The sequence below is a fragment of the Rhipicephalus sanguineus genome, chromosome 1 (assembly GCF_013339695.2).
Source record: "Rhipicephalus sanguineus isolate Rsan-2018 chromosome 1, BIME_Rsan_1.4, whole genome shotgun sequence".
In the NCBI taxonomy this organism is placed as follows: domain Eukaryota; kingdom Metazoa; phylum Arthropoda; class Arachnida; order Ixodida; family Ixodidae; genus Rhipicephalus; species Rhipicephalus sanguineus.
Window position 1 is genome coordinate 196,245,949 of NC_051176.1, and position 26,910 is coordinate 196,272,858.

Genomic DNA, 26,910 nt, shown 5'->3' on the forward strand with positions numbered 1-26,910 from the left:
CAGTGAGGACGACTGGAGTCGGCGCATATCCAGCGAAGTCCTCCAAGACCAACTCCTGGTCGTCCGGAGAGCTCACGACATCCGGAAAGCCTTTGGCCTACCGGTACCTACGTGGGCGGAGCCACCGACTTAGCTTGGGGGCTTTTGCCCTCGGGCCCTATAGTTTCTCTGGATCAAAACAAAGTTCTTGCCATGCCATGCCATACCAACCGCGCACAAGTGCGCTCGCTCGAGAAGTACCAAGGATGTGACATGTGATGAGCTGTCGTATCGGCGCAAGGAAATCCCGGGATGTCTACCTGTGGCCTCATTTTATCTAGCCGAACGCAGCGCTCACTAAGGGCAACAAGCATTTCCAAATTTCGGATCGCCTATAGATATAGTGCATTATACAGTGCCTCAACTGCGGTTGAAAAGGTACAGCACAGCCATGTTCACGGTTCACCGATTCGAGTGCGGATGCAGGAGCGCTAATCTCCATACAAAATAGAAATGCCGCTTTTGCGACAAAATCTGTCACATTCTGTATTGCGCAGGGCACGTACTAACACACGGCGTTTAGCGTCGCAATCGAATCAAGCGCCTCGGCGATACTTTCAATAGCATCACGACTGTTTTCACCACCTCGTCAGCCACTTCGCGGCGGCGTCCGCAGCCATTGCTGCTCGTTTTTGCTCAATTAAAGCGACTGGCGGCTGTTTATGGGAAATTTAACGGCGATTTTAGTATTTAACAGGTAAATGTTTTTTTTTTTTTAATTGTGATACATACCTGCCCTTAAGGCATAATGCTGTGTGTGTATTATATGCGTGCTGAGAGTCCTGTGTTGTGCATGAATCAGTGTTTTCTGGAATTGCATGTATACCCAGCGGTCATAGCTGGGCGCCACGAGGCCGGCTTGCAGTAGGAGACGAGAGCGTTCGGACTGTAGGCCTGAACATGCCCATATTAAATGGTACGTATCTGCCTCCCTCACCGGGACAGAGCAATAACGACACGTAGCGCCCAGAGGTAAAAGCTACCAGTTCCACGTTGAGATGACAGCCAGTGTAAAGGCAACACCGGCCCGAAGCCTCCTGAACACAACATCTTCCGCCTTAGTGAGGTGAAAGGGGGCAGACACACGGTGGGATAAGAGCCCGTGTGTCCAGCCGGGGAAAATTTTAACGGGCCTGGAGTGAGTTGAGGTGTTGATGTGGGAAGGAACAGACGGAAGATTTGGACTAGGAGGGCAGTGCGCCTGCCGGTCAGCGGCAATGTTACTTTTCTTTTATTTATTTAGTAATACTGTCAATCCCGTCATGGGCTTTTACAGGAGTGGGTTTAAAGAAACTACAGACACTACGGTACACGCATTCACACAAGTATACAATAGTTAGATAAGGTTACAAAAAATAAGAAATGATAATCATAATCGACCAATTTATTAAGGAGGGCAAAAAGATAACGTATAATCGCTTTATCTCAGTTACATATGAAGCATAATGACCCACACAATAATGACGGCGTCTCTAACTTGTTGCTGACAGCACAGTTCAGCAAATTTGTAAACAGTGGGCTGTGCGACCACCGTCTCAGCTAAAACGTTCCAGTCCCGAACAGTCCGCGGGGAGAACGAAAAACTAAAACTTATTGCTGGCGCAAAAGTATTCTCGGCGTGTAAGGTAATGCTCATGACGGGTTTTTCTGGACGTGTCGTAGGGAATGTAGGTGCTTCATTTTCACTCTAATTTTGCTGTGCAAGATGAGGTGCAAAAATTTGAGTCGGAACAGCATCGCACGACTGGCTAGCTTCATTTGTCGCTTGGCTTCGGTTGATGAAAGAAGCGTTAATTGTTGTTTTCCATAGCTTTTATTTATTCTTTACAGTGTCGTTTCAAGTGTTTGTCTGGGTCATCGTAGGGTCTTGTAGTAATAAGAGGATAAAAAGAAAATAAGAAAAAATTTCTGCCAGAGAAGTATCCAGTGCGAACTTTGTGATAATGTAGAAAAGGATTGTGGCTTTTGTTATAAATGTGGTACATGTTTTATGGTTCCATGGTGGTTATTTGCGATACTGATCTTAAAAGATTGTTGGCTTTGTGCGAATTGTGATGGCGCTGTGATATGCATGTGATCAAGAAGCTTATATGTTGGCTTCTTGATCTCAAAATAAAGTCGGTAGTCTGCGCTCTATATTGTCTCCCTCTTTCCTTCTTTCTGCTTGCGCAGCAAGTCTAGTTTGCAGCCTCAAGAGTAGCTGCAGTAACGTAGAGAGGTGGGCGAGTTGGAACTGATGCATTTCGAAAACTTTTCAGCGCGAACGGGACGGAGCACAAAGAAGAGGACACAAGACGAGCGCTCGTCTTGTGTCCTCTTCTTTGTGCTCCGTCCCGTTCGCGCTGAAAAGTTTTCAAAATGCAAGAGTAGCTATGTGATTTTGGGTAGACGGGAGCCATGCCACGCTCGCATATTCTAAGATAGGGCGTATAATCGCCACATTGGCCAAAAGCTTGGCGTCCCTCGTAGAGTATTGCAGGGACTGCTTTAAAAAGAATAGCTGGGTGATTCCACGTAAGATCGAACAAACGATGGCTGGTCGACCTCTCATATTTATTTCAAAATTTTATATATTATTGCCTGATGAGTGGAAAGAAGAGATCCGCAATTTGTTTTGCCGCCAAAAATTTTTTCGAACCACAGGAAATCAATAACGACGAAGAGGTGGAGTGGAGCGCTCATCCGCTCTGCTGTTTTGGCCAACTTTCGTTATGAATTGCACAAAATATATTAAAGTTAGGTAGCTGAAATTTATTTACCTAAATATATGCATGTTTTTGCTTCTGCTCAGGTATTTTTAGTTTTTATGTGTAGTGTAGATGTTTTTATAAAAAACCTCAAAAATGGCCCAATCGGCAAAATTTTCTTTACTTTGAAGGTCTTTATCTCAAAAAAACCTTGTAGCAGAGCGACAAAAATTCTGCATTGCGTTCTTCGTATGCTTATCTACCAAACTGCCAAATCTTGTATTTATATAACTTTTCAGTAAAGAGATATGATCGGGCTAACTTCAAGAAAACACCGAACAATGAAAACTTCTGACGACAATTAAAAAAAAAACCCATTTTTTAAATTTCTTAAACTTTGTCCACTTATTCTCCTCCACATCAGCTTTCACAATCATTAAAAACATGTTGCATAATGTCGTTGCACTAATAGTTACGGCCCCTCCAATGAGACCCTTTGGCAAGGATGGGCAATTCCGACTTCTTGCCCAGCAAGTGTATAAAATGCAGGCAGGATTGAATTTTTAATAGTATACGTTGTTCGGCTACTTGGTTCATAATCTTCAAAATTGGCTAGCGCGAAAATCGACGAGGACTAAGAAGGAACACTGATGAACACTAGCGCCTGTCCTGTACATCAGTGTTCCTTCTTACTCCTTGTCGATTTTCGCGCTAGCCAATTTTGAAAAAGGATTGAATTTCTTTTCATTAAAAGGCCAGCAGGTACCTAGAAAGGTGTCGCCGGCACTGAAGACGTTAATTTTGAAAATATTTGGTCACTGCAGCGGCCACGAGCGCGGAGCTACCGATCAAGCGCGCGCGCACCCGAGATGCTCGTTGTAAGAGACGGCGCAGTGAGAGCTCGTTTTCGCGTCCTCAGACCGATTGAGTTCGAAACAGCAACACCTCTCGGGTGACTTGAACGCACGTGCACCGGTAGTCGCAGTGATCTGGTTAATTGCATCGATTTCATTTTCAGGGGGCATAAGAATGTCATCGTTAAACTGTGCGTTCCGTGAAGATCTTTCATTGCAGTGGTAGCAAAAGTACGCGTAGCACAAGTAGTCCGTCTCACTGACAGTCACTGATCTTTCGGCCGTTAAACGTTCCTTCAAAGCATTTATGTCTAGGTCGGTAACTCTGCGAAATTTTGGCTTCTTTGCAATAATTAAAGGAGTACTGACACGATTTTGAGACATCGCAAAAGGGACATTTTTTGCTTCGTTGGTATGCAGTGTCCACGCTGTCCACACACTGGAGTCGGAGAACACGTATAAAATATTTAATTTGACTTTGAAGTTTTCGTCGCTGAGCATATGCAAGCCAGCCACACTGCAAGGACATTCTCCCGACAAGTCAAGACAGTTCCTCCGAGTTCGCGAGTTCTGCGTCCTGCATGCAGCCTAAATCGTAGAAATCACTGTCAGGGTCACTGGACGACAATTCACTCATCGTTGTCTATTGCGCCACGAGCAGATGACGAATTTCCCGCTAGTACGTCGCGAATTTCTGCATCTCCGTGACGTCACACTGCTATGAAACGACACTGAGAAGCCACCCCCTCGATATCGAAACCGAAAGTGTCTTTTTAAGGTGGCGCTAATTAAAATATATAGGATGCATCCCCAGGCACGACAATAGTCGTTTTAGGTTTCTCGACACCAGTATTTTTATTTAGAGCAACAATCCGAATTTTTTTAAAATTCGTGTCAGTACTCCTTTAAGCTTCTTGTGCTTCGAAAGGTAGTCTCCACAATAGACTCATTCACAGCTATACTTTCTCGTCATGAGACGCACAGGAGGTAAGAGCAAAGCACAAGAACTATCCGCGCCGAATGAAGTGTGAACAGCGCACCAAACGCGCGGCCAGTTCACGCCGTCTGCTGCCGACATCTAATATAGACAAGCGCATCCGGTTACCGATAGTTTTGCTTTTCTTTCCTTTGACAATTTATATTTTGCTTTGCCACTGGAGCGCCACGTTCATGCTTTCCACTGATCGCAACTGGCGCAGCGCAGTTTCTGTGGCAGCAGCGTGCGTGAAGCGAGAGCTCATAGCTCCCTTATAGAGTTTTCATCTTGCTTCCATCTCCACCGTGTTATCAGCGCCTAGCTGAGATGCGAACAGAGGGCGGATAGAATAGCGAAGCTCCAGTGCACGTGCGTTCAAGTCACCCGAGAGGTGTTGCTGTTTCGAACTCAATCGGTCTGAGGGCGCGAGAACGAGCTCTCACTGCGCCGTCTCTTAAAACGAGCATCTCGGGTGCGCGCGCGCCTACTCGGTAGCTCCGCGCTCGTGGCCGCTGCAGTGACCAAATAATTTCGAAATTTACGTCTTCAGTGCCGGCGACAACTTTTTAGGTACCTGCTGACCTTTTAATAAAAAGAAATTCAATCCTGCCTGCATTTTATACACTTGCCGGGCAAGAAGTCGGAATTGCCCATCCTTGCAAAAGGGTCTCATTGGAGGGGCCGTAACTATTAGTGCAACGATATTATGCAAGATGTTTTTAATGATTGTGAAAGCTGATGTGGAGGAGAATAAGTGGACAAAGTTTAAGAAATTTTAAAAATGGGGTTTTTTTTTAATTGTCGTCAGAAGTTTTCATTGTTCGGTGTTTTCTTGAAGTTAGCCCGATCATATTTCTTTACTGAAAAGTTATATAAATACAAGATTTGGCAGTTTGGTAGATAAGCATGCGAAGAACGTAATGCAGAATTTTTGTCGCTCTGCTACAAGGCTTTTTTGAGATAAAGAGCTTCAAAGTAAAGAAAATTTTGCCGATTGGGCCATTTTTGAGGTTTTTTTATAAAAACATCTACACTACACATAAAAACTAAAAATACCTGAGCAGAAGCAAAAACATGCATATATTTAGGTAAATAAATTTCAGCTACCTAACTTTAATGTATTTTGTGCAATTCATAACGAAAGTTGGCCAAAACAGCAGAGCGGATGAGCGCTCCACTCCACCTCTTCGTCATTATTGATTTCCTGTGGTTCGAAAAAATTTTTGGCGGCAAAACAAAATGCGGATCTCTTCTTTCCACTCATCAGGCAATAATATATAAAATTTTCAAATAAATTTGAGAGGTCGACCAGCCATCGTTTGTTCGATCTTACGTGGAATCACCCAGCTTTCGCATCGTTTTCCTTGTGACGTGTTCTACATGAGACGACCATCCTAAATCTCGCAGTGTGGTCTTGAATTCAGCGCACCTCGATGCAAGCAACTGTATTACGATTCATCGCGTGTATGACCTCGCAGATTTCCATCGCCTCGTAACTTAATTGGTCTACAGTTGCAACGAGTCTCTTCGTGTACCTTCAAACATTATACGAAGGCTTTTTTTTTCGCCTTGTTTTACACCAAAGTTGTCAAAAGGCCTCCCCAACTGTTTTCATACGGCGAGGGCATGCTCCGTATCAAATGTCAAAGTCAGCCAACTGCCACATGTTTGTGCGCCTGCGACGGCAGACGATTGACCGACTAGTCTAGCAACGCAGACTGCGTGCAGCCCCAAAGCGGCGGTATGGCCACAAGAAGTCCGTGAGAATGAGTATGCGGCACTGGTGATTAATTATCACCAAGAACAGCTAGCCACTTGCTTATGAACTTCATTCCCTTTGAACTATCAGTTGGTCAAACTGGCATGCATATATTTCATCGCGGGTAGGATCTCATTTTTTTAGGACTGAACATCATCGAATCAACATTGAAGTGAATGCCCTCGTTCCCAACGTAGTGGTCCACGTTACCATCTTAATCTTCTGTTCTATCAGTGTGGATGATGAGCCACGTAGTAATTTTTAAATCCTTAGGTTTCGGGACGTTCTTGGGAACGTCTACACATGCGTCTGCAAGAACTCAGAGCCGTCATGACGATAAAGAATAATGCAGAATAATTTTTAAAGAAGCAGAGGAGACCTACCTTTAGGACACACACCTCGTGGAAAGTCGCGATCACCGCGCCAGTTCACTGGCCAGTGCGTAACAAAAGAGAAAAACACACGGGACACTGATACGAAATAATGCCACTACGTTTCAATAACAACAAAAAAGCGAAGTCGTAGGTGTAAATGTGCGCACAAACATGAATATAAAACGCGTGCGCTGAAGTTTCGGCTTTGCATATATATGCGCACGACGTGCTACCTGAACGTCCATTTACCTGACTACATCAGCTATCGCGCCTGTCTCGTGCGTGAACCGTTAGGTATGTTGCTTTGGCAATGTGATTATGCGCGCGTAACCCATTGTTCGTCTTGGCTAAAATAGGATATCGGGTGGAGCTCCTTGAAAGGCAAGGACCTTGCGCAATGCTAAAGCGCCGGAAAGACCGCTGCCAGCAAGAACAACAGGGAGGACCACCAGGCCTGTGTACCGCCGCTCGTGGCAGCCAGCAACGAAAGGTCCGGCCTGTCGGAGGTAGGGCTTCCTGCGAGGGCCAGAAGGACGCGAAGCAATCACCACCGGTCTGACTGGTCCATTTCATCAGGGCAGGGTAACCGAGCTTAAATTACAGCAGGATTATTCATTCTTACGGTTTTACGGTTTTAGTTATATCACTCGAGCCGCAACACTGCCCGTACAGGAGGAAAGGAATCACATAAACCATGCGGGCCCATGTTTCTATAGCATCATCGCCTCCCCATGCAACTGTGTCCCTCGATAGGCGACACCACTTCATTCATACCTCCGTGTCCCTCTCTCTCTTTTAACCACTATTGAGTGCGTAGACGCCCGCCTTTACAGAATGGTAAATGCATACGTATTGTAAAAATGCAACAAAGTGGGGCTATCAACAATTAAAGATGGTAACAACACGAACAAACAAGGTTAAATTTGTTAAGGAACAGAGCTCCGTAACAAGAGAAAGGCGCTCTACGTAGCAGCGCAGCATGCATGTTTAGCATCTGCGCTCTTTCGCAAATTAAAAAGTGATAAACTTTTTTTTTTTTAAGGCAAACTAAGAAGGGGGCGGCGCCTTGGTTTCAGGCACAAGATGTCGTGGACCATATACTGCTACATCAACTGCACTTCCCAATGTCGAAACTCGACACGGAAACTACAAGGAGCAACAAACAAATACCGCATTCATGCGAGCTGGTATTTGGTATAATTCCCATAGATGGGTATATTGGAGGAAATAGCGCGAAATGACACGGAACGAAAGTCTGAATAGATTAGCAGACAAGCAAGTAATCTTTTTAATGCAAACAAAGTTATATGCGCACCGTATATTTATCACATACGCTGGAAAACAACGAAGAAAGAAGTGAAACAACGGAAACGTACAAACCCCATAGGCACCTATGCACGGTAGCAAGATGTACACCTATACAATCGCGATACGCACGAATTGAAACGCGTCATACTTTTTTTTTAATAACGCTGGCTATGAGCAATGATTCGTAATAAGCGCGTCATGTCGCTGTAAATCTGGCCGCTAAAAGTAATGTGTAAGCGTGCGAGTCAAAGTTGCGCCGATATGACGCGGGCTGTAGACGCTGGAAACGAAAGTGCGTGCATAACCTTGCCTTAAATGTTCGCGTTTCAATCCGTGAGTACTGCACATATCGTTCAAACGGATGAAGCTCATTAGCAAATAATTTTTTTTTCTTTGGCACAATCGACTGACAGATAGCTGGTGCATGTAACTATCAGTTCTTTTGATACACGTTAAGGCGCTATAAGTCGAGTGTCATTGATCGTCTTTATGCCTCACAACGCTTGTCTTGCTATATACCAGGAACCACTAACATTCGTGGTAATGCATGGTTATAATCTATTTTCAAGCAAGGCTTTCTTTGCGAACCCTTCGAATTTTCCTGACCGTACTGCTGGTTGCTGCTATCTTGCCAACCATAGCTCATACGCACAACACTCGAATCGGCTTATAAGAGTATGATAACTCCACCTGAACTACCTTCACAAGTGTTCCGGTTGCTGACCCCGTTGTCTACGGAATTCCGCACTGAAGCAACAAACGACAACTGAATATCCTCAGTGCAACAAATATACTTCATCAAAAGCGCAATACATTTAATGAAACAAGCATCTCTATGCCGACCTTTCCGGGTTTCGTGGTTTCGCGCATCTGCTTGGTCGTGCTCTCCTCATTATATGCCGTTTAGTATTGTGTGCCGACCCTCGAGACAGTGTCTGCAGTAGGTTGGCCGATTCCGGAGTCGATGTAATGGTGGCAGGCACGTAATGTCGATTGTGCAAAACATTGTGCAGTATATGATCACTTGCGTGGCATTTCACTAACTTGGTTCACGAAAACTTCGCTGCTCATATTTCGACATGCAGGAATATGCCGCAACATTTTCTTTTATCTGTTCTCGCGCATCCTCAATCTCGCATTATTGCAGCTTTCGCGGATAAATTAGCTTATATAAGTTTGTTCTAGTACGTGGCGCGGACTGCATGCAACCAAAAGGTCGGAAAAAGCAACGCAACTTGAGTGAATCATAAAAGCGGACTTTTTAATGGCGAGCACATTGGGCCATTCGACCAGTAAATACTGAACCCCTCAAGACAACAGTGTCTGGCCAGCCTGCTGCTCTCTCCCTTCTAGGTTGATCGGACGAACACTGTGTGGAATCGCGTAATTATACGAACACATCAGAGCTGATCGAGAACTCAATATGGTAATTCCCACTTTTATGGTCCTACTGTATACCACCCCACTGCCCAACAGTGGCTTTTCGAACCTACAGCAACTCCGCCAACGGGAAATTTGATTATATCTTTGGTTTTAGATCCAAAAAAAAAAAAAGTCACAGTTTCGCCGCAAAGGCGAAGCAACGAATGCGATAGCAAGAAACTAATGCTAGACGAAATGACGCACGCCAATGGATACTCTCAGTTTGAACAGCGCTCCTGTTTCAAAGGCGGCCGAAGCAGCGAAGGAAACTAGCGTGCTTCAAGTGTCGAGCTGTGACACTTGATAGTTCGCGCTCATCTTCTGTTGGTTCGTTTAGCGGCGTCCCTTGAGCTCGAGTGACTTTCGTACGCTCCGTAACAAGAGCGCGGACATCACGGTGAAAGCAGTGAAAGCTCGAAATATATTCTTCCCCTCACCACCAGAAAACCGCGCGAGCAGACAGCGGAAGGGCAAGGTTCTCCCTGCGCAAATATAAGAAGAAGCGAACGAGCTCGCCGACGACTTTTAAATGCGCCCGTCGCCCTCCTAGCGCCATCTCGCTGGTAATGAAGAAACGCTTAGAAGCGCCTGCCGTCTCTGAGTTCGTCCAGCGGTAAAGGGTGTGTATATAACGCTCGCCGTTAGCTAGGCGGAGGATCTGCGTTTCGTGGCGTAGTGGTAAGCGCCACTCGGTGCGGAGCAAGAGGTCCCTGGTTCGATTCCGCGCTTTGGAAGGTTTCTTCTGAATTATTTTTCTTTGGGGCTTTTATATATATATATATATATATATATATATATATATATATATATATATATATATATATACTTATACATATACGGTGCATGACGGCGGCGACGGCGACGGCAAAATTCAGCCGAGACTGTCCATATAATTGCTATCGCAATAAAAGAGGTGTTCATTCTCGGCAACTCCATTACAAAACAAAGAATATGCGTCTTAGTCTTAGCGCGCGTGAAGCATATATCGACCTGCCTATCATATAATATAGTCCCGACGTTCGCATTGCTAACTACTGTTACGGCCACCAAAAATCAACACCTACTGAACAACGCATCGTCGGTTCGCGCCTTTTAATGGGACACTAAGGAGAAAAACGATTTTTCTCGTATCAGTAAAATTACTCTTTTCGAGATACCAAAGACACCCCGCTTGCTGCGAGAAGACGCTTGATAATAGAGAAAACGCGTCAAAAGAAAATGCGGGTGGCGACGCCACCTTAAAGCTCCCGTACCAGTCGCCGTGACGTCATAGATTTTGACGGCGGCTACTAGGGCCTATAGGCGGTTCCTAGTCGGTAAAAAAGAAGCACACTGTCTTCCGAGGGAGCCAGAGACAACATACCAAGTTTCAGGAAAGGCTGTTGCTAGGGTTACGTCCAGACGCAACTGTAGTCACCGCTATCGTTACGTCCAGACTAAACTCCCTAGATTTTTCCCTGTTGAAGAGCAGGGAAAATCTAGGGACTCTAGTCATGTGGCTTTCCACCAACGTGAGTACATTATTTTCCTGTTGCTCAGTGAAGGCCCTCTGCGCCCTTCGGGCGCGGCAACCTAATCGTGGCTTCGCCCTCGCTTCGCGAGTGCGGCCATTTCGCTAACGCTCAATGGCCGGTTGGCAGGGTCACGGTCACGCGCTACTGGCCGCTGTCGCGGCCACGCGCTGTTTAGCCCGCGCGCCTGCCCCGTTCGGGGCAGGCGGAGGCGCACGTAACCCAAGAGCCGCGTCGCGCTTCTCTGGCAACAGACTTCAGCAACACCTGAGACAAAAAAAAAGCACCAGCAGCGAGGTTCGAACCAACATCCTCGCAGTTCCGAGCACGACACGCTAGCCGCTGCGCCACTGAGGCCAATCGGTTCGGTGGGTCTAACGGGCTCTATTTGTATTGCTATGCTGGACGTAACTTTTAAGACTCGTTATTCTTACGTCCAGACGTAACTGCACCGGCTCGTACCGTTACGTCTAGACGTAACGCTAGACACTCCCTTCAGGAAATTTCGTTGAGCCAATGTGGTCAAAATACGAAACAATATTATGAATCCGTGATGTCACCATCGGAGATTTTGGAGGAAAATTTAAAAGTGAAACTTCTGATACTGATTCTCTCACCTGATGGTGACATTAACGACACTAAAGTTTTCAGGATATAATTTGTCAGTCTCGACTAATATATTGCTTCCCTTTGGCGTCCTTTAAGGCTCAGGTACGATATAAAAATTGAGAAAAGGAAGCATACAAGGTTCAAAAAGAAAGAAAAAAAAAACACGATGCAACAAATACCTCGGAAGTGCAGGTCAGTGGACAACGTCGATCCCGTGCACACGCATGGAAAGCGGCCTCTAAGCGTTACGCATCTCGTTTCCGCACTGCCGCTTTCTTCCTTCGAGAGAAGAAAGCGACAGTGTGGAAGCGGTAAACATCTGTTCTTTCGCCTCACTCCGGGCTTTCACCCGTTCTTGATGTGATCCCCGCGACGCACTCTTCCATGTTGTGCGAGCGCCATACCAGATAATTTAAACCAAATTACCAGTCGCCAAGCGTAAACACCGCTTATTCCAACAAACTGCAATTTAGGCAACCAGAAATTGCATTTCCGCTGGTTCGTTATCCTTACACAGAATTCAATTATTACGGTGAGCGCAGTCACGGTATTTGTGGCGTACTTGCATAAGCTGGAAGGGGGGAAAATACACATAACGAATGCGCGATAGTAGATGTACAGATTTGACAAAAGTGTATGCGCGCTACTCCGCGCCTTCCCCATGAACGAAGCTCGGCTGCGTGGTTCGATTCCCGTGGTGCTCACACCAACTTCAGACACCTAAATGGTAAACACGCCAGCTGCTTTCATCCCACAGAGCGTTGGAACTTGTGGCATACCACGGACACCAGCCTGCAGCCAGCCAGGCGGTCAAAAATAACATAGCTCGTGCATATTTGACAAAGAGTGCACATATACCAGAATGTAGGAATGCGTATGCTACAAGCAGTGCCGGCCAACAAGTGACACTGTGTTTAGCGCAGGCGCGCACACCTATTGCCTCCGCGATTTACCCACTCCCTCATCACAAACGGATGCTGTTTAGTGTTTTATATTTTTTAACATCTGAAGTACTTGCTTCATTTAATTACATCAAAAGCTTTTTTTTTTTAACTTAGTTTCGACTTGAATTTGGCTCGATGCTGAGGTGACAAAACGTGTGGATCTCAGCTAGATGCACTAATCGACCAATTGTTGAATTTAAGCGCGCAAGGAAGAGGCAGCACATTGACCTTGACTTGCGTGTGCGCTGCAGTTCGACAACAAATCAGTGCGAATATTTTTAGTCTAATTGCATACCTGCCAAGTTTGGAAAAACGGAATCCGGCAGATTTACTCAACGGGGGGGTACTGCGATAGCAATTATATGGACACTGTCAGCGGAATTTTGCGGTCGCCGTTGACGTGTACAGAGTCCAAACCGTTAACATCGCTTACGCATCGTCTGTTTCACGTGCGAGTAAAAGCGCGCTAGCGCTAGGGACGAACGCGGTTGAAGCAGAGATGAAACGACCCGGCCGTCACCGTCGCGCGAAGGGCACATGCGATAACATCGCTCCGCGTGCGAGGCCTGCAGTCGCTTGCTTACCAGTTATTTCGTCGGGCAAGGAACCATAAGGGGCGCCGTTGAGACGGGGACGGTGGCGAGCGCTGGCGAACGTGCTATCTCGACATACATCGGTAACGGCTACCCTTTTAAGTGCTGGGCTTTAACACAAAATTTCGAAGGCGAGATAACTTGTGGGATAGATTTGTGTGTACACAAACGCATCATCTACGAAATATTAACAGCTGATATAACCTATAACACATTTAGCATCAATTTTTAAATTGCGTGAAGCGCATCTGTACGCGAAACGTCCCACCTCGCGTCACGACATCAAACAGCCACCTGCATCACGAGCTTGTGTTGGCGCCATAATTCTTGTGAGCGCTCTCTCCTAGCGAAAACAGACCACACCTTTTTTATGTATTTTTATGTACGCATCACAGGCAAGACGTGGCTGCAGCGCTATGACACGTTTGCGTTGGCAGCACTGCGGCACAAAGTGCACAGCTACTTCATGCGCAATGAAACTGAGTTGAACCTTTCTACCATCGTTAAAAAGGTAAGAAGAACAATCCTTTCTACTCCGTGGCCAGACAACTTTGCTCATGTGGCTAGACAAAGCACTGGACGAGCGGGGCGAAACGGATTTCCGGGAGATTTTCCTATGACCCGTACAACCGGGAGAAACGTTCAAAATCTGGGAGTCTCCCGGGTAATCCGGGAGACTTGGCAGGTATGTAATTGTCGTATGTGATGCCCAGAGGACGCCGTAATCAGAAACCATGGCTTCTTGCAAAACTTCAAGTAATATCTAAGTCAGGTTGACAATAACACACCAGCATATGCCAGAGTATGCTTAACAGTTTTTCACCAGATGTATCACTGCCATCAATCTATATCGCTTGCAGCGATACAAAATGTAAACTTACTTTCTCGAATGACGTCGTTGTCCTTACGGCGAGAGGCTCGTCTAATCAGATTGTGCGCGCGACACAAATGGCGTTGTACATTCTCGTATATACGATAAGACTGTGGGGTGCACGGTTCTGTAATACTGCAGCGACCGTCCGTCGCTTCTTTCTCTCGTTCCGGTCAAGTACCCATCAACGGACCGGCGTTCTTTTAGCGATTTACGAGGAAATTTTTCCCTCTTCTCAGAAAGCCGGTTTCCCTCGCCGTGGGGTCGTTATTCCTTCTTGGTTCAAGCGGAGAGTTGGGCTTGTTGGCACATAATCTTGACAAACAGCAGCGCAAAAAAAAAAAAAAGAAAAAAAAAACACGAACGGAACAAAAACGACGAGGAAGAGCGCTTCTTAGTGTCGAGGCAGCTTCACCGACAGATACCTCTACAGCCACTCGGACCTCGGCAGACCGTTTTTACTTTTGAATAAATCTCAGTCTGCTCTCTGTTCTCAAGCTGTCAACACGCTTATTTCTTGCCTAGGCCTACACTAAATTGCACTCCCGACAAGTGGTGACCCAGGACATTTAGGTTTTTTCGACTACTATAGCCAGGCCAGACGCTGCTACTACTTGTGCTGCTGACAGAGACGACGCCACGATTGCGTCTCCGGTCATCGCCGCAGAGCTTCAGCTTCCCAGCTTTTGGCCCAAGAATCCACGAGTTTGGTTTACGCACGTAGGAGCCCGTTTTAGACTCATGCCCATCAGGTACCTGCACGTCATCGCCGCGCTACCCCTCGACATCACCGATGCTGTAGACGACTTCCTCGCGGGTATACGCCTTCTGCCACAGCATACGACGACCTGAAACGCACGGCCCTGCAGCGTCTCGAGTCATCGCAACAGAGTAGGCTCGAGCAGCTCCTTTCCGAGGAACTCGGTGACCAACGACCCTCACAACTACTGCACCGGATGCGTCAGTTACTCGGTAAGCAATCTACAAACGATAGCCAGCTTCTAATTTTGCGCCAACTGCTTTTGCAACTCCTCCCATAGTCAGTACACAGGTACTATTGAGTCTCAATCGGCTAGCTGCATTCGCCGACCGCATCTGCGACTACATGTATTCGGCACAGCTACCCATCGCCGCTGCGAGAGTCTCAGAGCCAGGCGACCGACTATCGCGCGTGGATGAAACAGTGGGCCGCCTTATATTAGTGCACTTGAGATGCTGACGACTCGCCACAACGCTGACGACCAACTTCGGCTTAAATGTGTGTAATAAAACCGTTCGGCTTCACAGTCTCGCAGTGAACCTAGAGTACGCGCTGTGGCTGGTACCACCGTCGCTTCCGCGAACAAGCCAGTCGTTGCACTCAGCCCTGCTCACGGACGGGAAACGCACCAGCTAGTCGCTAACGGCGGCATTACACTTCGGACCTCGTTCACGCCGTTTCTTCGTGGTCGGGCGTATCACCGGCATCCGCCTCCTCGTCGACACCAAAGCGGAGCTGACTATCGTTCCCACAATCGGAGATCGCCAACGCGGCAAGACCGCAACATCGGACTCAGCCGCCTGCACAGATGGGTGTTCGTAATCGCCGACGTCAGCTTTGCCATACTGTGGAGGAGTTCCTCAACCATTTTAACCTGGATGTGAGTATTCGCGATTTACGCCCAAAGCATAACGTCACAGCCCTCGATGTACCTGTCCCGCAGTCCAACCTCACTTCATCTGGCGTATCTCGGCCAGTCTCAATGTACAATTAGGTACTTCCCGAGTACCCGAAAATCACAAGGCACCGAAATGATGAGCTGCCAGTGTCTATGTATGAGGTGCTTAGGTGCTTGCTGAGTACCCGCAACTCACGAAGCCCCGAATCCGCTTTTTTCACGACGCCCCGGCGCATGCGCTCTCCCCTTGCGGAAAAGTCGCCAACATCTCATCACGGAGGCTTTGCTTCTGACAATACCGGTTCTCCCGGCCCCTACCAAACCCCTACCAAAACGGCAGAGGGCTGCACAGGAAAATGAAAGAGACGGATTGATCAGCTGCACTTGAAACACGAGGTTATGCATCATATCACCACAACCGGCCCATCTGCCGCCGCCCGTCCACGGAGGCCTGCTGGAATGAGGTTGGAAGTCGCCCGCCGTGAGTTCGAACAGATGCTTCAGCTCAGCGTCATTCGTCTCTCCTCCAGATGGAGAGGTAATGCCGTCACCACTCTGTATCAATATCTCCTTCTCTACATGCCTTCGGCACTCGTCTCGCAGGGACCGAAATATACAGCAAGATAGATTTGATGACCACGTACCACCAAATTCCTGTCGAACTCGGTGACATTCCGAAGACAGCAATCACCCCATTTAGACTATTTGAGATCGTCCCCATATATACTTTACGACTTGAAGAATGCAGCGCAAACATGTAAAAAATGTTCATTGATCAGGTTATGCGCGGAATCCCGTTCATTTTTGTATGCTTTGACTGCACTCTCTTTTCAAGCCGCACAAAGAGCGCCTTCGCCTTCCAGTTGGGCGACTGTATGAACACGACCTAGCACTAAAGCCCCTAACATGCACTTTTGCAGTAGAAACCCTGGATTTTTCTCAGCCATCGCATTTCGCCCTAATTGACCAAAGCACTAAGAGTCACGGGTGTGGGCAATTGAGGACTTCCCCCTCTAACCTCCTTCCGAAAGTCTGCGAGTTTCTGGGGCTCAAATTTTCGCAGGCTCTTCATACCACCCTGTGCGCAAGTTCTCCAGCCGCTTACCGACCTGCTATGTCGTGAATCCAAGAAACCGCCTACCTTCCACTGGTCCTTGGAGCACGAACACTCGTTCCAGGAATCCAAAACGCGGTTGGCGACTGCAGTGTCGATGATTCATCCGCTGCCCGCCTTGGCAGACGCGTCGACCACGGCAGTGGGTGCAGTACTGCAGCAGCATGATGGCAATGACTGGAAATGGCTGGGCTGCTTCTCAAAGCACCTGAAACCTAAAGATGCTCGCTACGGCACCTTCGGGAGAGAGTTTTTGGCCATAGATGCTGTCAAGCATGTCTGTTTTTCTTTTTTTTTGTTTCTTGAAGGCTGTATCTTTTTAGATTTTGACTGACCACAAATCGACCTTCGTCTTCAAGAGCAAAAGTTTCTCGAACTCAGAAAGTGAGCTTCAGCAACTTCCCTTAATTTCCGAACTTTCTCCCCGAGCTCCGCGGCAAGGCTCGTCGCTCCAGCTAGCGGAAGTGCCGCTTCCCTACACAACATTGCTCACCTGCGACACATCGCAGGCAGCTCCTCGCCCGTTCGTGCCCCACCAGTTTCGGCGAATATTCGATTCGCTACAGGGGCTCGGCCATCCAGGCATCGGAGCGAGACCGAGGCTGATCAAGGGCCACTTCGTCTGGCCAGGGTTCAACAGAGTTATTCCATCCCTGAAAGGCTGTGAAAGTGACCCAGCACACGCGTTTAGCGGTGCAGCTGTTTCGGCCACCAGATAGCCGCTTCGACCACGTGTATTTTGATTTGGTGGGACCTTTTCCACCTGCCAAGGTTTCAAGTGCCTCCTCACGTGTGTCAACCAGTACTCAAGGTGGCCTGAGGCGACCCCTCTACAAGACATCACGGCCGGAACAGTGGAGGAAGCATTTATTGCTACGGGTTATTGCGGTGCAGTTACCCTCTGGGCATAACTACTGCTCGGCACGCGCCTTCATAACACCACGGCACTGTTGAGCACGATTAAACATCTCCACTTGCAACTGAAGGCGTCATTGAGCGTCACGCTTGATAGACAGCACTGGGTGGGAAAGCTGCCCTATAGTGCGAACAACAATCAAGGATGACCTCAGAGTCAGTGCAGCCAAGACGCTCTATGGGTCATCAATCCGCATTCCAATTTCGCACCAAGTAAGACACTCCGCCGGCAGTATCGCAGCTCCTAGACAGGCTAAATTCCTTGCTGGACCAGCTTCGACCTACACCCCTATGTATTGCCCGCGAACAGCCTGTGTTTACTTCGACAACACGAACGTCTTTCTGCGACGCGACTCCATCAAGCCTCTGTGCATGATGCCACATGAGAAACAGTAAAGGGTGTTCATCAGGGGCATAGCCAAGGGGGGGGGGGTTCAAACCCCCCCCGAAATTTTTCAGTTTTGCTTGCGTATATAGGCACGCACACATACAAACGCACGCACGAACATACATAAAGTATGATTGAACCCCCCCCCCCCCCCCGAAAAAAATTTCTGGCTACGCCTCTGGTGTTCATGTACGGCTTGCCCCTCACACACATGATCTCAGAGACCATGTTACACGGCTCATGTCCACTGTCTGCTACAAATCAGACTAAACTTGGAATTCCGCCAAGCTAGTGCTGAAGGCAACAGAAAGGGGTCGCATACGGTGTAGGTGCGGTTGTACGTGGCAAGGTAATTTGCATGTGCTGGTAACAATTCATCACTCATCTATGTCACCACTCTGGAGCACACACTACACATACGAGGAGCGTGCACTTAAAGGCCTTAACTTTACAAAGTAATCATCAAATGATGTCAGTATCAGGGTTTATTGCCTCACGTACGAATCGATTGCCGCAACAATTTATCAAATTCGTCAAGAACGAGTGGAGTTACAGGGCTTTGTCGCACGCTTTAAGTGCTTTCTCTCCTCTCATCCCGACGAGGGCGCAGGAAGCTACAAGGGGAGGGATGGTATGGGGGAAAGAAGTTATGCCAGTACCCGTCATGATCTTGAACGTGCGTGATGAAATGCGATCACCCTCTCCGGTTGCAATTCCTATGAGCGAGTGTGGCTCACTGTGTAACGTTAGCAGACTATGGAGCACACACGTCGACACGTGGTGGCACCCAGTGGCAAGAAGCGCATTTGATCCAAATGCCGCTCTTGATTTAGGTCGGCTATTGGCCAATAGCATGCTATCTGCTGTTCAACATCAAACAGCAGGCGCCGGCAGCTCCGAAGAGACTGAGCACAGGCCTCTTATGAAAAGAGGGCGCCTGAAAAAATGGCAACTTTGCGCTCTGCTCGCTCCGCTTCTAAACTCTCCTTGTCGTGCATGACTGCTAGATTTGGCTGAGCTGTTCATAGCAGTGTCTGCTTTCCACAGGATGTGTTTTTTCACCAAGCCTGAGAGGTGGTTCGTGACCCCTTTAAAATCCCTTTCCCATACTTCCAACATCAAGTTCACAAAGTAGAACTTGAAGTACTTCCTCATAAAAAAAAATAACAGGTGGAAAGATTGGTGGTTACACACTACACAGCCGTCCAATCATCGTCTGCAAGAAACATTACAAGGGTTGATAGCAACATTTTAGCTTTATTGTCATCAATAAAAGGTGGGAGTGCTGACGTTACAAGAAGGAAACAACTAAACAGTAGTTACTTTTTTTTTGGCAGCGTTAACTTCAAGGAATTCGTATTGCTCCAGACCATAATGCATTAGACTACCAGTCTGAGGCAGCATGTCGTTTAGTTGACTGCAAAACCCCTTTCAGCACAAATGACAAAACTCAGTCCTGAACTCCATTTAGTGGTAATGCCAGCAGAACAAAGTGAGCTGAATAACTGTCAATATCACATTTCTTTAAAATATGTTCTGACTTAATTATCTGCTATCAGATCTTCACACCAACCACTACCATTATTACTAAACTCTTGTGAGCCAGTGCAGACTGGTTATAATGCATGTTGGAAGATCTACAAGAATACATACTGTATAAGGATATACCAACAGTTATATAATTACATTTTATGTCTAGAAACTTCACCTGGGCTGTGAAGCCTACATTGTTTTCCTTAGTAGCACAGATGAGTCACGACAGATGAATTCAATTTTTTTGTCACCTTAGACTATTCTGCATGACAGAGTAAGATGGACATATCCGGCCTCATTGGAATGAACACTGGAACTGAAACCCTCAGCGATGTACACAGACAGCAGGAAATAGTAAGTGCATCGCTGCGATGGTTTCCTTAACAAGCACACCCTGTGGGCACAGATCCTTTTTTATCACGAAATAGCTCCTTCCCTGAGCCTTGGAAAACTGCAGTACCTCTTGATACACTTGTGACTCTGTGACAGCCCGTTGGATGGCAACAACACCGTCGAAACAGTTACCTGTCAGGTTTCTCTTGAGCTTTGGAAACAGGACGATGTCTGCCAGGCTCACATCAGGGCTGATACAGCCCTGATGTGAACCTGGGAGACTTCTTCCTGCTCTTAAATCTCAAGAGAAGCCTGAAAGGTCACCATTTCAACGATGTTAAAGCCATCCAACAATCTGTCACAGAGTTTCTGAGTAAAGTCACGGCAGCTGACTTTTGGGGAGCCTTTGCAGTAAGGCAATTGTGTTGTAATCCGTGTACCGACGCCCAAGAAAACTATTTTGAAGAGTTTAATTAATATGCACCGATCGGATCAATAAATTTTTTCACCAAGCCCAGTCTCATTACTTTACAGACAGACCCTTTATGTATGCTTGCACCACAAGACATGATTGGCTGCCATTGTAGGCAGTTACCCAATTGTAAAAGAGAGCCCTAAAAACAAGGACACAAGAGAAACAAAGGCGACAGCACGAGCGCTACTTTTTTAGTGCTCTTTTTTTTTTATGCTGTCATACCAACTCATGCAACAATCCATCCTTCACAGTTACCCACACTATTCAATGCGTTTAGTAGGAATAAAACTTTCAGCAGGATTAGTTTTTTTTTTTTTCAGTTGTTCATCATTGTCTCTTCAGAAGTGAAACCATAGTGATAGCTTCAGTCCCTGAGCCACATTCTTCACTGTGCTATCCAGCTGACACAATGAGAAAGATTTCACATATTGGAGCCCATCTTCCATTATTATTGAATTTAATAGTGGTGACCAGCTACATGTGTGACTCTGATATTGTTTCCAACTCTGTTATTTTTAGGTGATCACTCTGCTGGAAAGCTTTGAATGTTTATACCAAGCATCTTTTCTCTTCACAGGCATGTTTGAAAAGCAGAGTAGTACATTAACTGTGATGCAAAGGCCTCTGTGAAATGAGAATACTATATGTCCATAATTAGTACATTTTTTACTGCTTTTGAATATAAGGCACCATCATATTTGATATCTTTGATCAGATACGCCACTTTTTATTTTAATTTTTGATCGTACCCTAAAAAGCTTTCCCTACCAATAACAAGTGCCCTTTGATGCTACACCATGTCATTGTCTCCTTGAGCAGTATACTAGGCTCACTCCCAGCAATAAACTTTCACAATTAATTAAAGTAATGAACGATTCTAGCAGCACTCTGCGCATAGGATTTTAAGTGGTACATCACCAGCTAAGTATGACATCAGGCAGATTATTACTACAAATATGAGCCATGCACCAGTCTGCACTGTGAGTACTTGCACTATAAGCAGTCTACAGTGTATCACACTCCCCTTGATAAAGCAGTAATATAATCTACTATTGCATCATGAGAGGGTGTTCAATAAAGAACATCGTGGGCCACGTATTATGGCCGGGGCAGAGAGACAGCAAATCAATGTAGTGGCGGGGCATGGGGGGGAAGAGGGGGGAATCGGTATGCTCATTTTAGAACACTAAGCAGGGCCGATCAAAGTGGTAACACGCATCCAATGGAAAAATAAACCTTCACATTATGTACATGAACATCCATACAAGTATGTATGTGTAAGATTAAAGGCCATCTTATTTACAGTAGATTCAATTTCTTTCTCCAGTAGGAGGTACACAAACACTAGAACATGAACAACCCCAAAGTGGTTATATGAAAGATGACCGCTAAACTAAGGAGCAAGCTGGCTAGGCCCACAAAGCAGAATGGCACCTTCCTCCAGAGTTCACATGCATCAGGCTCAACTCTGAACATATGTGGTTCGTTAGCACTGCCAGCATAGCTACTACTCCTTTCATCTTAATGAAACACTTCAGGGTCTTTTTAAGTTCAATGCACAGCAATAAAACCCATGAAACATGTCCACTCATCACACTGCTTATAAAAATATATCTAGACGACTTCTCTGCAGTTACACAGGCCCCCTTTTTTCCAGACACCTATTGTGCTGATCCTACATCAAGACCTACAAGTAAACTGCATAAGCATGGATCAAAACAACAGCCTTTTGAACTGCTAAACAATAAAGGCTGCTATTTGATACTCATCACACATGCCTGCTGCAGCATTTTATGTTTGCACAAACACATTGCAGTACTTTTACCTTTTCATTACACCTGAACAAGTGAGATGTAAGCATTGTGATTTCCGCAGCACTGAACCCTGCTGCCCTATGTTTCATCATAACTACTTTCTTCACAATACACAAGTTCCACATTTTTGTTCCCCTAAACAAATGATAAATAGGAAGATTATACAAAGTCGATTACGAGCTCCTGCTGATACAGCCTACTTTGGTATTATATATACTACAAGTTTTAAGTGATTTGACAAAACCACTTCGTCGATTCATGAGTAGTCTATTAAACAATCACGGAGCCAGAGTATTACTAAATGTGAAGCTGTAGTGCAGGTGTCATTGGAAACATTTTTAGAAAGTGGAGGAGAATAAAAAACCAGATAACTGAGAAATGTTCAAGTTCTGCTACACATAATAAAAGACAAAAAGCGGAATTATATGCACATAACACAATGACAGCAGTAAATGCACACAATCAGAACAATTGCTACTGTGTTAATGAAGTTCCCTGCAAGAACTAATAACACTATCAGCAATAAAACAGCATTAAGCATACAGGTAATGGAGAACATAAATTCCAACTTGGTAGGCAGAGTTAAACTGTCAATAAGCAATCCTTCCATATTTTCTAGTTCACCACAGCCCCTAAGCACAACCATTAATTAATAAATCAACCACCATATAACATCATAAAACAAAGCTTTAAGCGGCTGTCTCCTACTAAATTTGACAAGAGAAGCTGGAGACTGGACACAAAATGCAACAGCATGAGGAGGCAAAGAAAGAGAGGCAGCAAGGTCACAAGACTTTCATTGTGCTACCGCCAAGATGCCTATATACTACACAAGAACCTCCTAAAGTTAAGAAATGCTAAATACAGCTGAAACTCGATTTAACGAAGCGATGACCATGCTTGAATTATTCTGTTAAATCAGAAATTTTGTAAAATCAAGAAAGCAATTTTTTTGTCCTTTAATACTGTAACGTAGCGACACCCAAAAGATACCACAGAATTATTTTTACCAGCACCCCGCACCTGCGCGTCTGAAAAGTCTGCGAGGGCAGCCCAGGCATGGGGGATACCATGTCCGAGTGATGCCGACCAGATACAGTCAACTGTCGATTTTTCGGACATGCTTGAAAATTCGGACGCTTTCGCGGCGCCGTCACAAGCCCCGTAGACGTCAATGTATAAAAACGTCTGAAATTTCGGACGCTGAAACTCTTCGGCGTCCGATTTTTCGGACTTTCCGTCCAAACTGCACGTCTGAGATGGCATTAATTGAAGCCCCCACCTCTACCGCGTCCATCATCTCTTTCCTGGGTTCGAACCAGCGCTTTCGCGAGTCGATCTGTTTGCGGCCGTAGCAGTGTCCGAAAGTCAGCTTTGCCGCAATGCGCAAGTGTTATGGGGTGAAGCAAACCGGAAATCCGAAGGAGCCACTATCGCGACGCAGTGCGGCGATATCTTAACGGATCAACAGCGGAAATTCACGGAGGCGTGATGGCGGCAGGTGGCAAACGCGCCAGTACGACTTAATCGCTGACAACCCTTTCTGATAAGCGTCTTGAGCTAACTGCACGGTAATGCATGAATGGATGGAAACAACTTTATTGAAAATCCGGCGATGTTTAATAACCCGGGCTCAGGTCTCCCATGAGGGGACTTCGAGGCTAGAGTTTTTCTAGTGATTCTATTCGAGGCCTTGCCTCAACGCCGCCTCGCGGGCCCGCTGGACTGCCCATTCTTGTGTGTTGAAGTTGGAGCTGCGCACAGCGGCTGCCCTATTCGACGCGAGAGCATCCGGAGCTACTGCCATGAAGCCTAGCGCAGTTGTGGGCGCACTAAATGTGCCGCGCCGTCATTGATGATGCCTCTTAGTGCGAGACCGCTAAGTGCGCCGCACAGACGCGCGCTGCTTTCACGAATGAAAGCAGCTCGCCATTGCCGCGCCCGTGTGCGGTCTGGAATGCAGTGGGCATCACGAACACTTTCATCACAAACGCGTGCGTATGGTATAGCAAGCGCCCCGGCAGTGACGGCGTATACGTAAGCTTAGTTGGCGACGTGCTGCACACAACTAGGAACGGTCGGCTCACGCGGCAGCATATGCTGCCTGTCGGCGCAGATTTTAGGGGCGAAGCTCCTCGTAGTCTAACCTTGTCCGGCGTCAGGCGTAACCGGCAGTATCTCCCGAACAGTACAATAGATGGCGCTGTCTGATAGAAGTACATACAAACTGCAGTTGAGTGATGATATTCTAGATGGCGCTCTACACAATCTGTGTCGTCATCACCATTTCTCGTCTCATTTCCTAGATGGCGTTGGTCCAATAGAAGTGTGTGCAATAGTGCGCTTGTGTGAATCGCGACTAGATGGCGGTGGAAGTGCCGCTACTTTGGATTGATGGTATTCAATGATCCTTGTGATCTTTCTTCCTCGACTCTTGTGGCTATATTTATTATTTGTTTGTCATTTAAGCACGAGGTGCCAGACTTTGATTCTATGCTCTCATTTCCAGTTTTATATCCCATTTGTAATGTTATTCGTTTATGATCACTACCCAAGCTTTTAATCTCTTCCTCGTCCATTCTCAGACATCCACCCAGGTGTACGTTTGGGCACGAGCCTACATGACGCCTTGGGTTTTAGAGACAATGGAAAGCTGAACACACCCGCGACTGAAATAAGTAAGAGACGGTTAGAGTATTGGTGGCAGAAAACTAGAGAGGAAGAACAAAAATAAATATTGGAAAAAAATAAGGACATTCTGCCGTAAAGGGCAGAGCACGGAGCTGAAAACTTAAGTTCTTTTTTTTTTATATGGAGTAAAATAGTTTTAACTGAAGTAAAGACACTAGGCCAACGCTAAGAAAAAGAAGAGTAAAGGTTTTTTTTTTTTTTTTTTATCGAGCCTGGTGGCACACTTCATAGCATCCATCCATCCATCCATCTCCGATTGGCTGCTGCGTGGGCTGTGCCTGGGTGCGCGGGAACGAGTGCCTCTCTCAGTCTCCTGGATCGTCGCCGTACGTGTCGGATCGTTGGTGGGGCCATCTATAAACGTTGGGTGGGGCATGGACGAAGCGGAGCGGCGGGCGCGGAGGGCCGCGGCGGCTCCTGCTCGTCGCCAGGATCCCGCGGTGCGAGCCCGAGAAGCGACGGCGAAGCGAGCGCGGCGCCTGGCGGATCCCGTGACGATACGCGCCAATGACGCCGCGGCGCAACGTGAACTCCGAGAGTTGCTCGCTGGATTTCACGAAGAACGGTCGCATCTTCCGCGACGCCCTGGATCTCTCCTCGTGCCTCTCGCTGATCGACGCCCCGTGACGGCTGCCTTGACCGCCATGTCGTGCGCCTCTCATCGACGGGGCCTTCGCCGCCTCGTCATCGACGCGTATCGTGCCCCTGGCTGAATCGTGGTTGGCTGAATCGTGGTCCGGGCCGTGAACTCTTGTGACCGGCTCCCCATCTTTCCTGTCTTCTTCTCTCTTCGTCGTTCTTGCCGACCATCTATCACTTCTTTCTCTTTTCTTTTATTCCCACCTTACCCCTACCCCTACAGGGCGCTTAGCCGTGTCGCCAATGGGCAGACAGAAATTAGCGCCCTTTTCCTCCCCCTCCCCCCCCCCCCCCATGAACCACTCTAACTCCGAGCAGCGGACCCCGAAAGGCGAGCCCGAGAAGCGGCGGCGAAGCGAGCGCGGCGCCTGGCGGATCCCGTGACGGTGCGCGCCAATGACGCCGCGGCGCAACATGCACTCCGAGCAGCGGACCCCGAAAGGCGAGCCCGAGAAGCGGCGGCGAAGCGAGTGCGGCGCCTGGCAGACCTTGATGGTGCTCGAGCGCGGGAAGCCGCGACCAAGCGGCGCCATCGGTCTCACATTCAATTGGAGCCGACGCGCAGTTCGAGCGGGAATTTCTCGCTCATTCGTTTGGCTACAGTTGCGACGTGTGTGTTCGACTTTGGTTCGATAATAACCTCACGTACCGCTGTATTTCACACTCTTTATATGATGTACTGGGCGAATTTCACGGAAGAGTTTCACGGTTTACTGATGATTCCCTCCGGAGCTTCGCCCGACTCATCATCATTCACCCCGTGGATATGCTGTGATCTTTTTTCGCATCGTTTACGAGCGCACATGCATCCGGGAAAGGAGGACGAGTCGTCCGCTCATCCGCCAGCCTTTGCGTCCTGCGCCATCGTCTCCAAACGTTACATGCGATAGAGCCGTATTTCTTTCCGCGTTTTGATGGTATGGGCGGCGCTCATCACGAGATGCAAATTTGCAATTGGCGGTTGGTACGTAGTTAAGCGGGGTTCGCGGCAGGTACCGAATGTATTCACATTAGTGTGGGCGCGTACCAAAATGCCTGATAAGTGTACTGGGAGGCACTAAAGCTGTTTCGGACGTAGCTGCGGCGATTTCACTTGAGCGCAATAAAAAGGCATGAATACGTTTTCCCGGTTTTTCGCATGATTTCAAGGTCCCTAGGACCTCGAAAAACCGGACGCTGACTGTAGACGGTCATGTGAAGCTATGACAGGCTACTGATATGCGATGACATGGAGAACGAATGCAGCGACTGTGCGAGCAGGCCGAGCGAGAAAGATGCGAGGAGATGATCAGTGCTGTCGTTCGCATAAACCATGAAATAACCAAGGCAACCACCACCACCTCTAGCACCATCCAGTGCGTAAGAGCGCTACCGACGAATGAGTCCGTTGTTCCGTGCATGTG

At 47.2% G+C, this 26,910-nt stretch overlaps 1 protein-coding gene across 1 annotated transcript in view; it reads right to left on the bottom strand.

Moving 5' to 3' along the window:
• Positions 1–6,845: 6,845 nt before the first annotated feature.
• The window catches only part of LOC119405018 (sulfhydryl oxidase 1), an 83,157-nt gene continuing 63,092 nt past the window's right edge, over positions 6,846–26,910 (bottom strand). Inside the window, exon 11 of the mRNA XM_037671767.2 lies at positions 6,846–7,205. Within this exon, the coding sequence (XP_037527695.1) occupies positions 7,090–7,205 (116 nt within the window). The 3' untranslated portion in view covers positions 6,846–7,089. The remainder of the gene's footprint in view (positions 7,206–26,910) is intronic.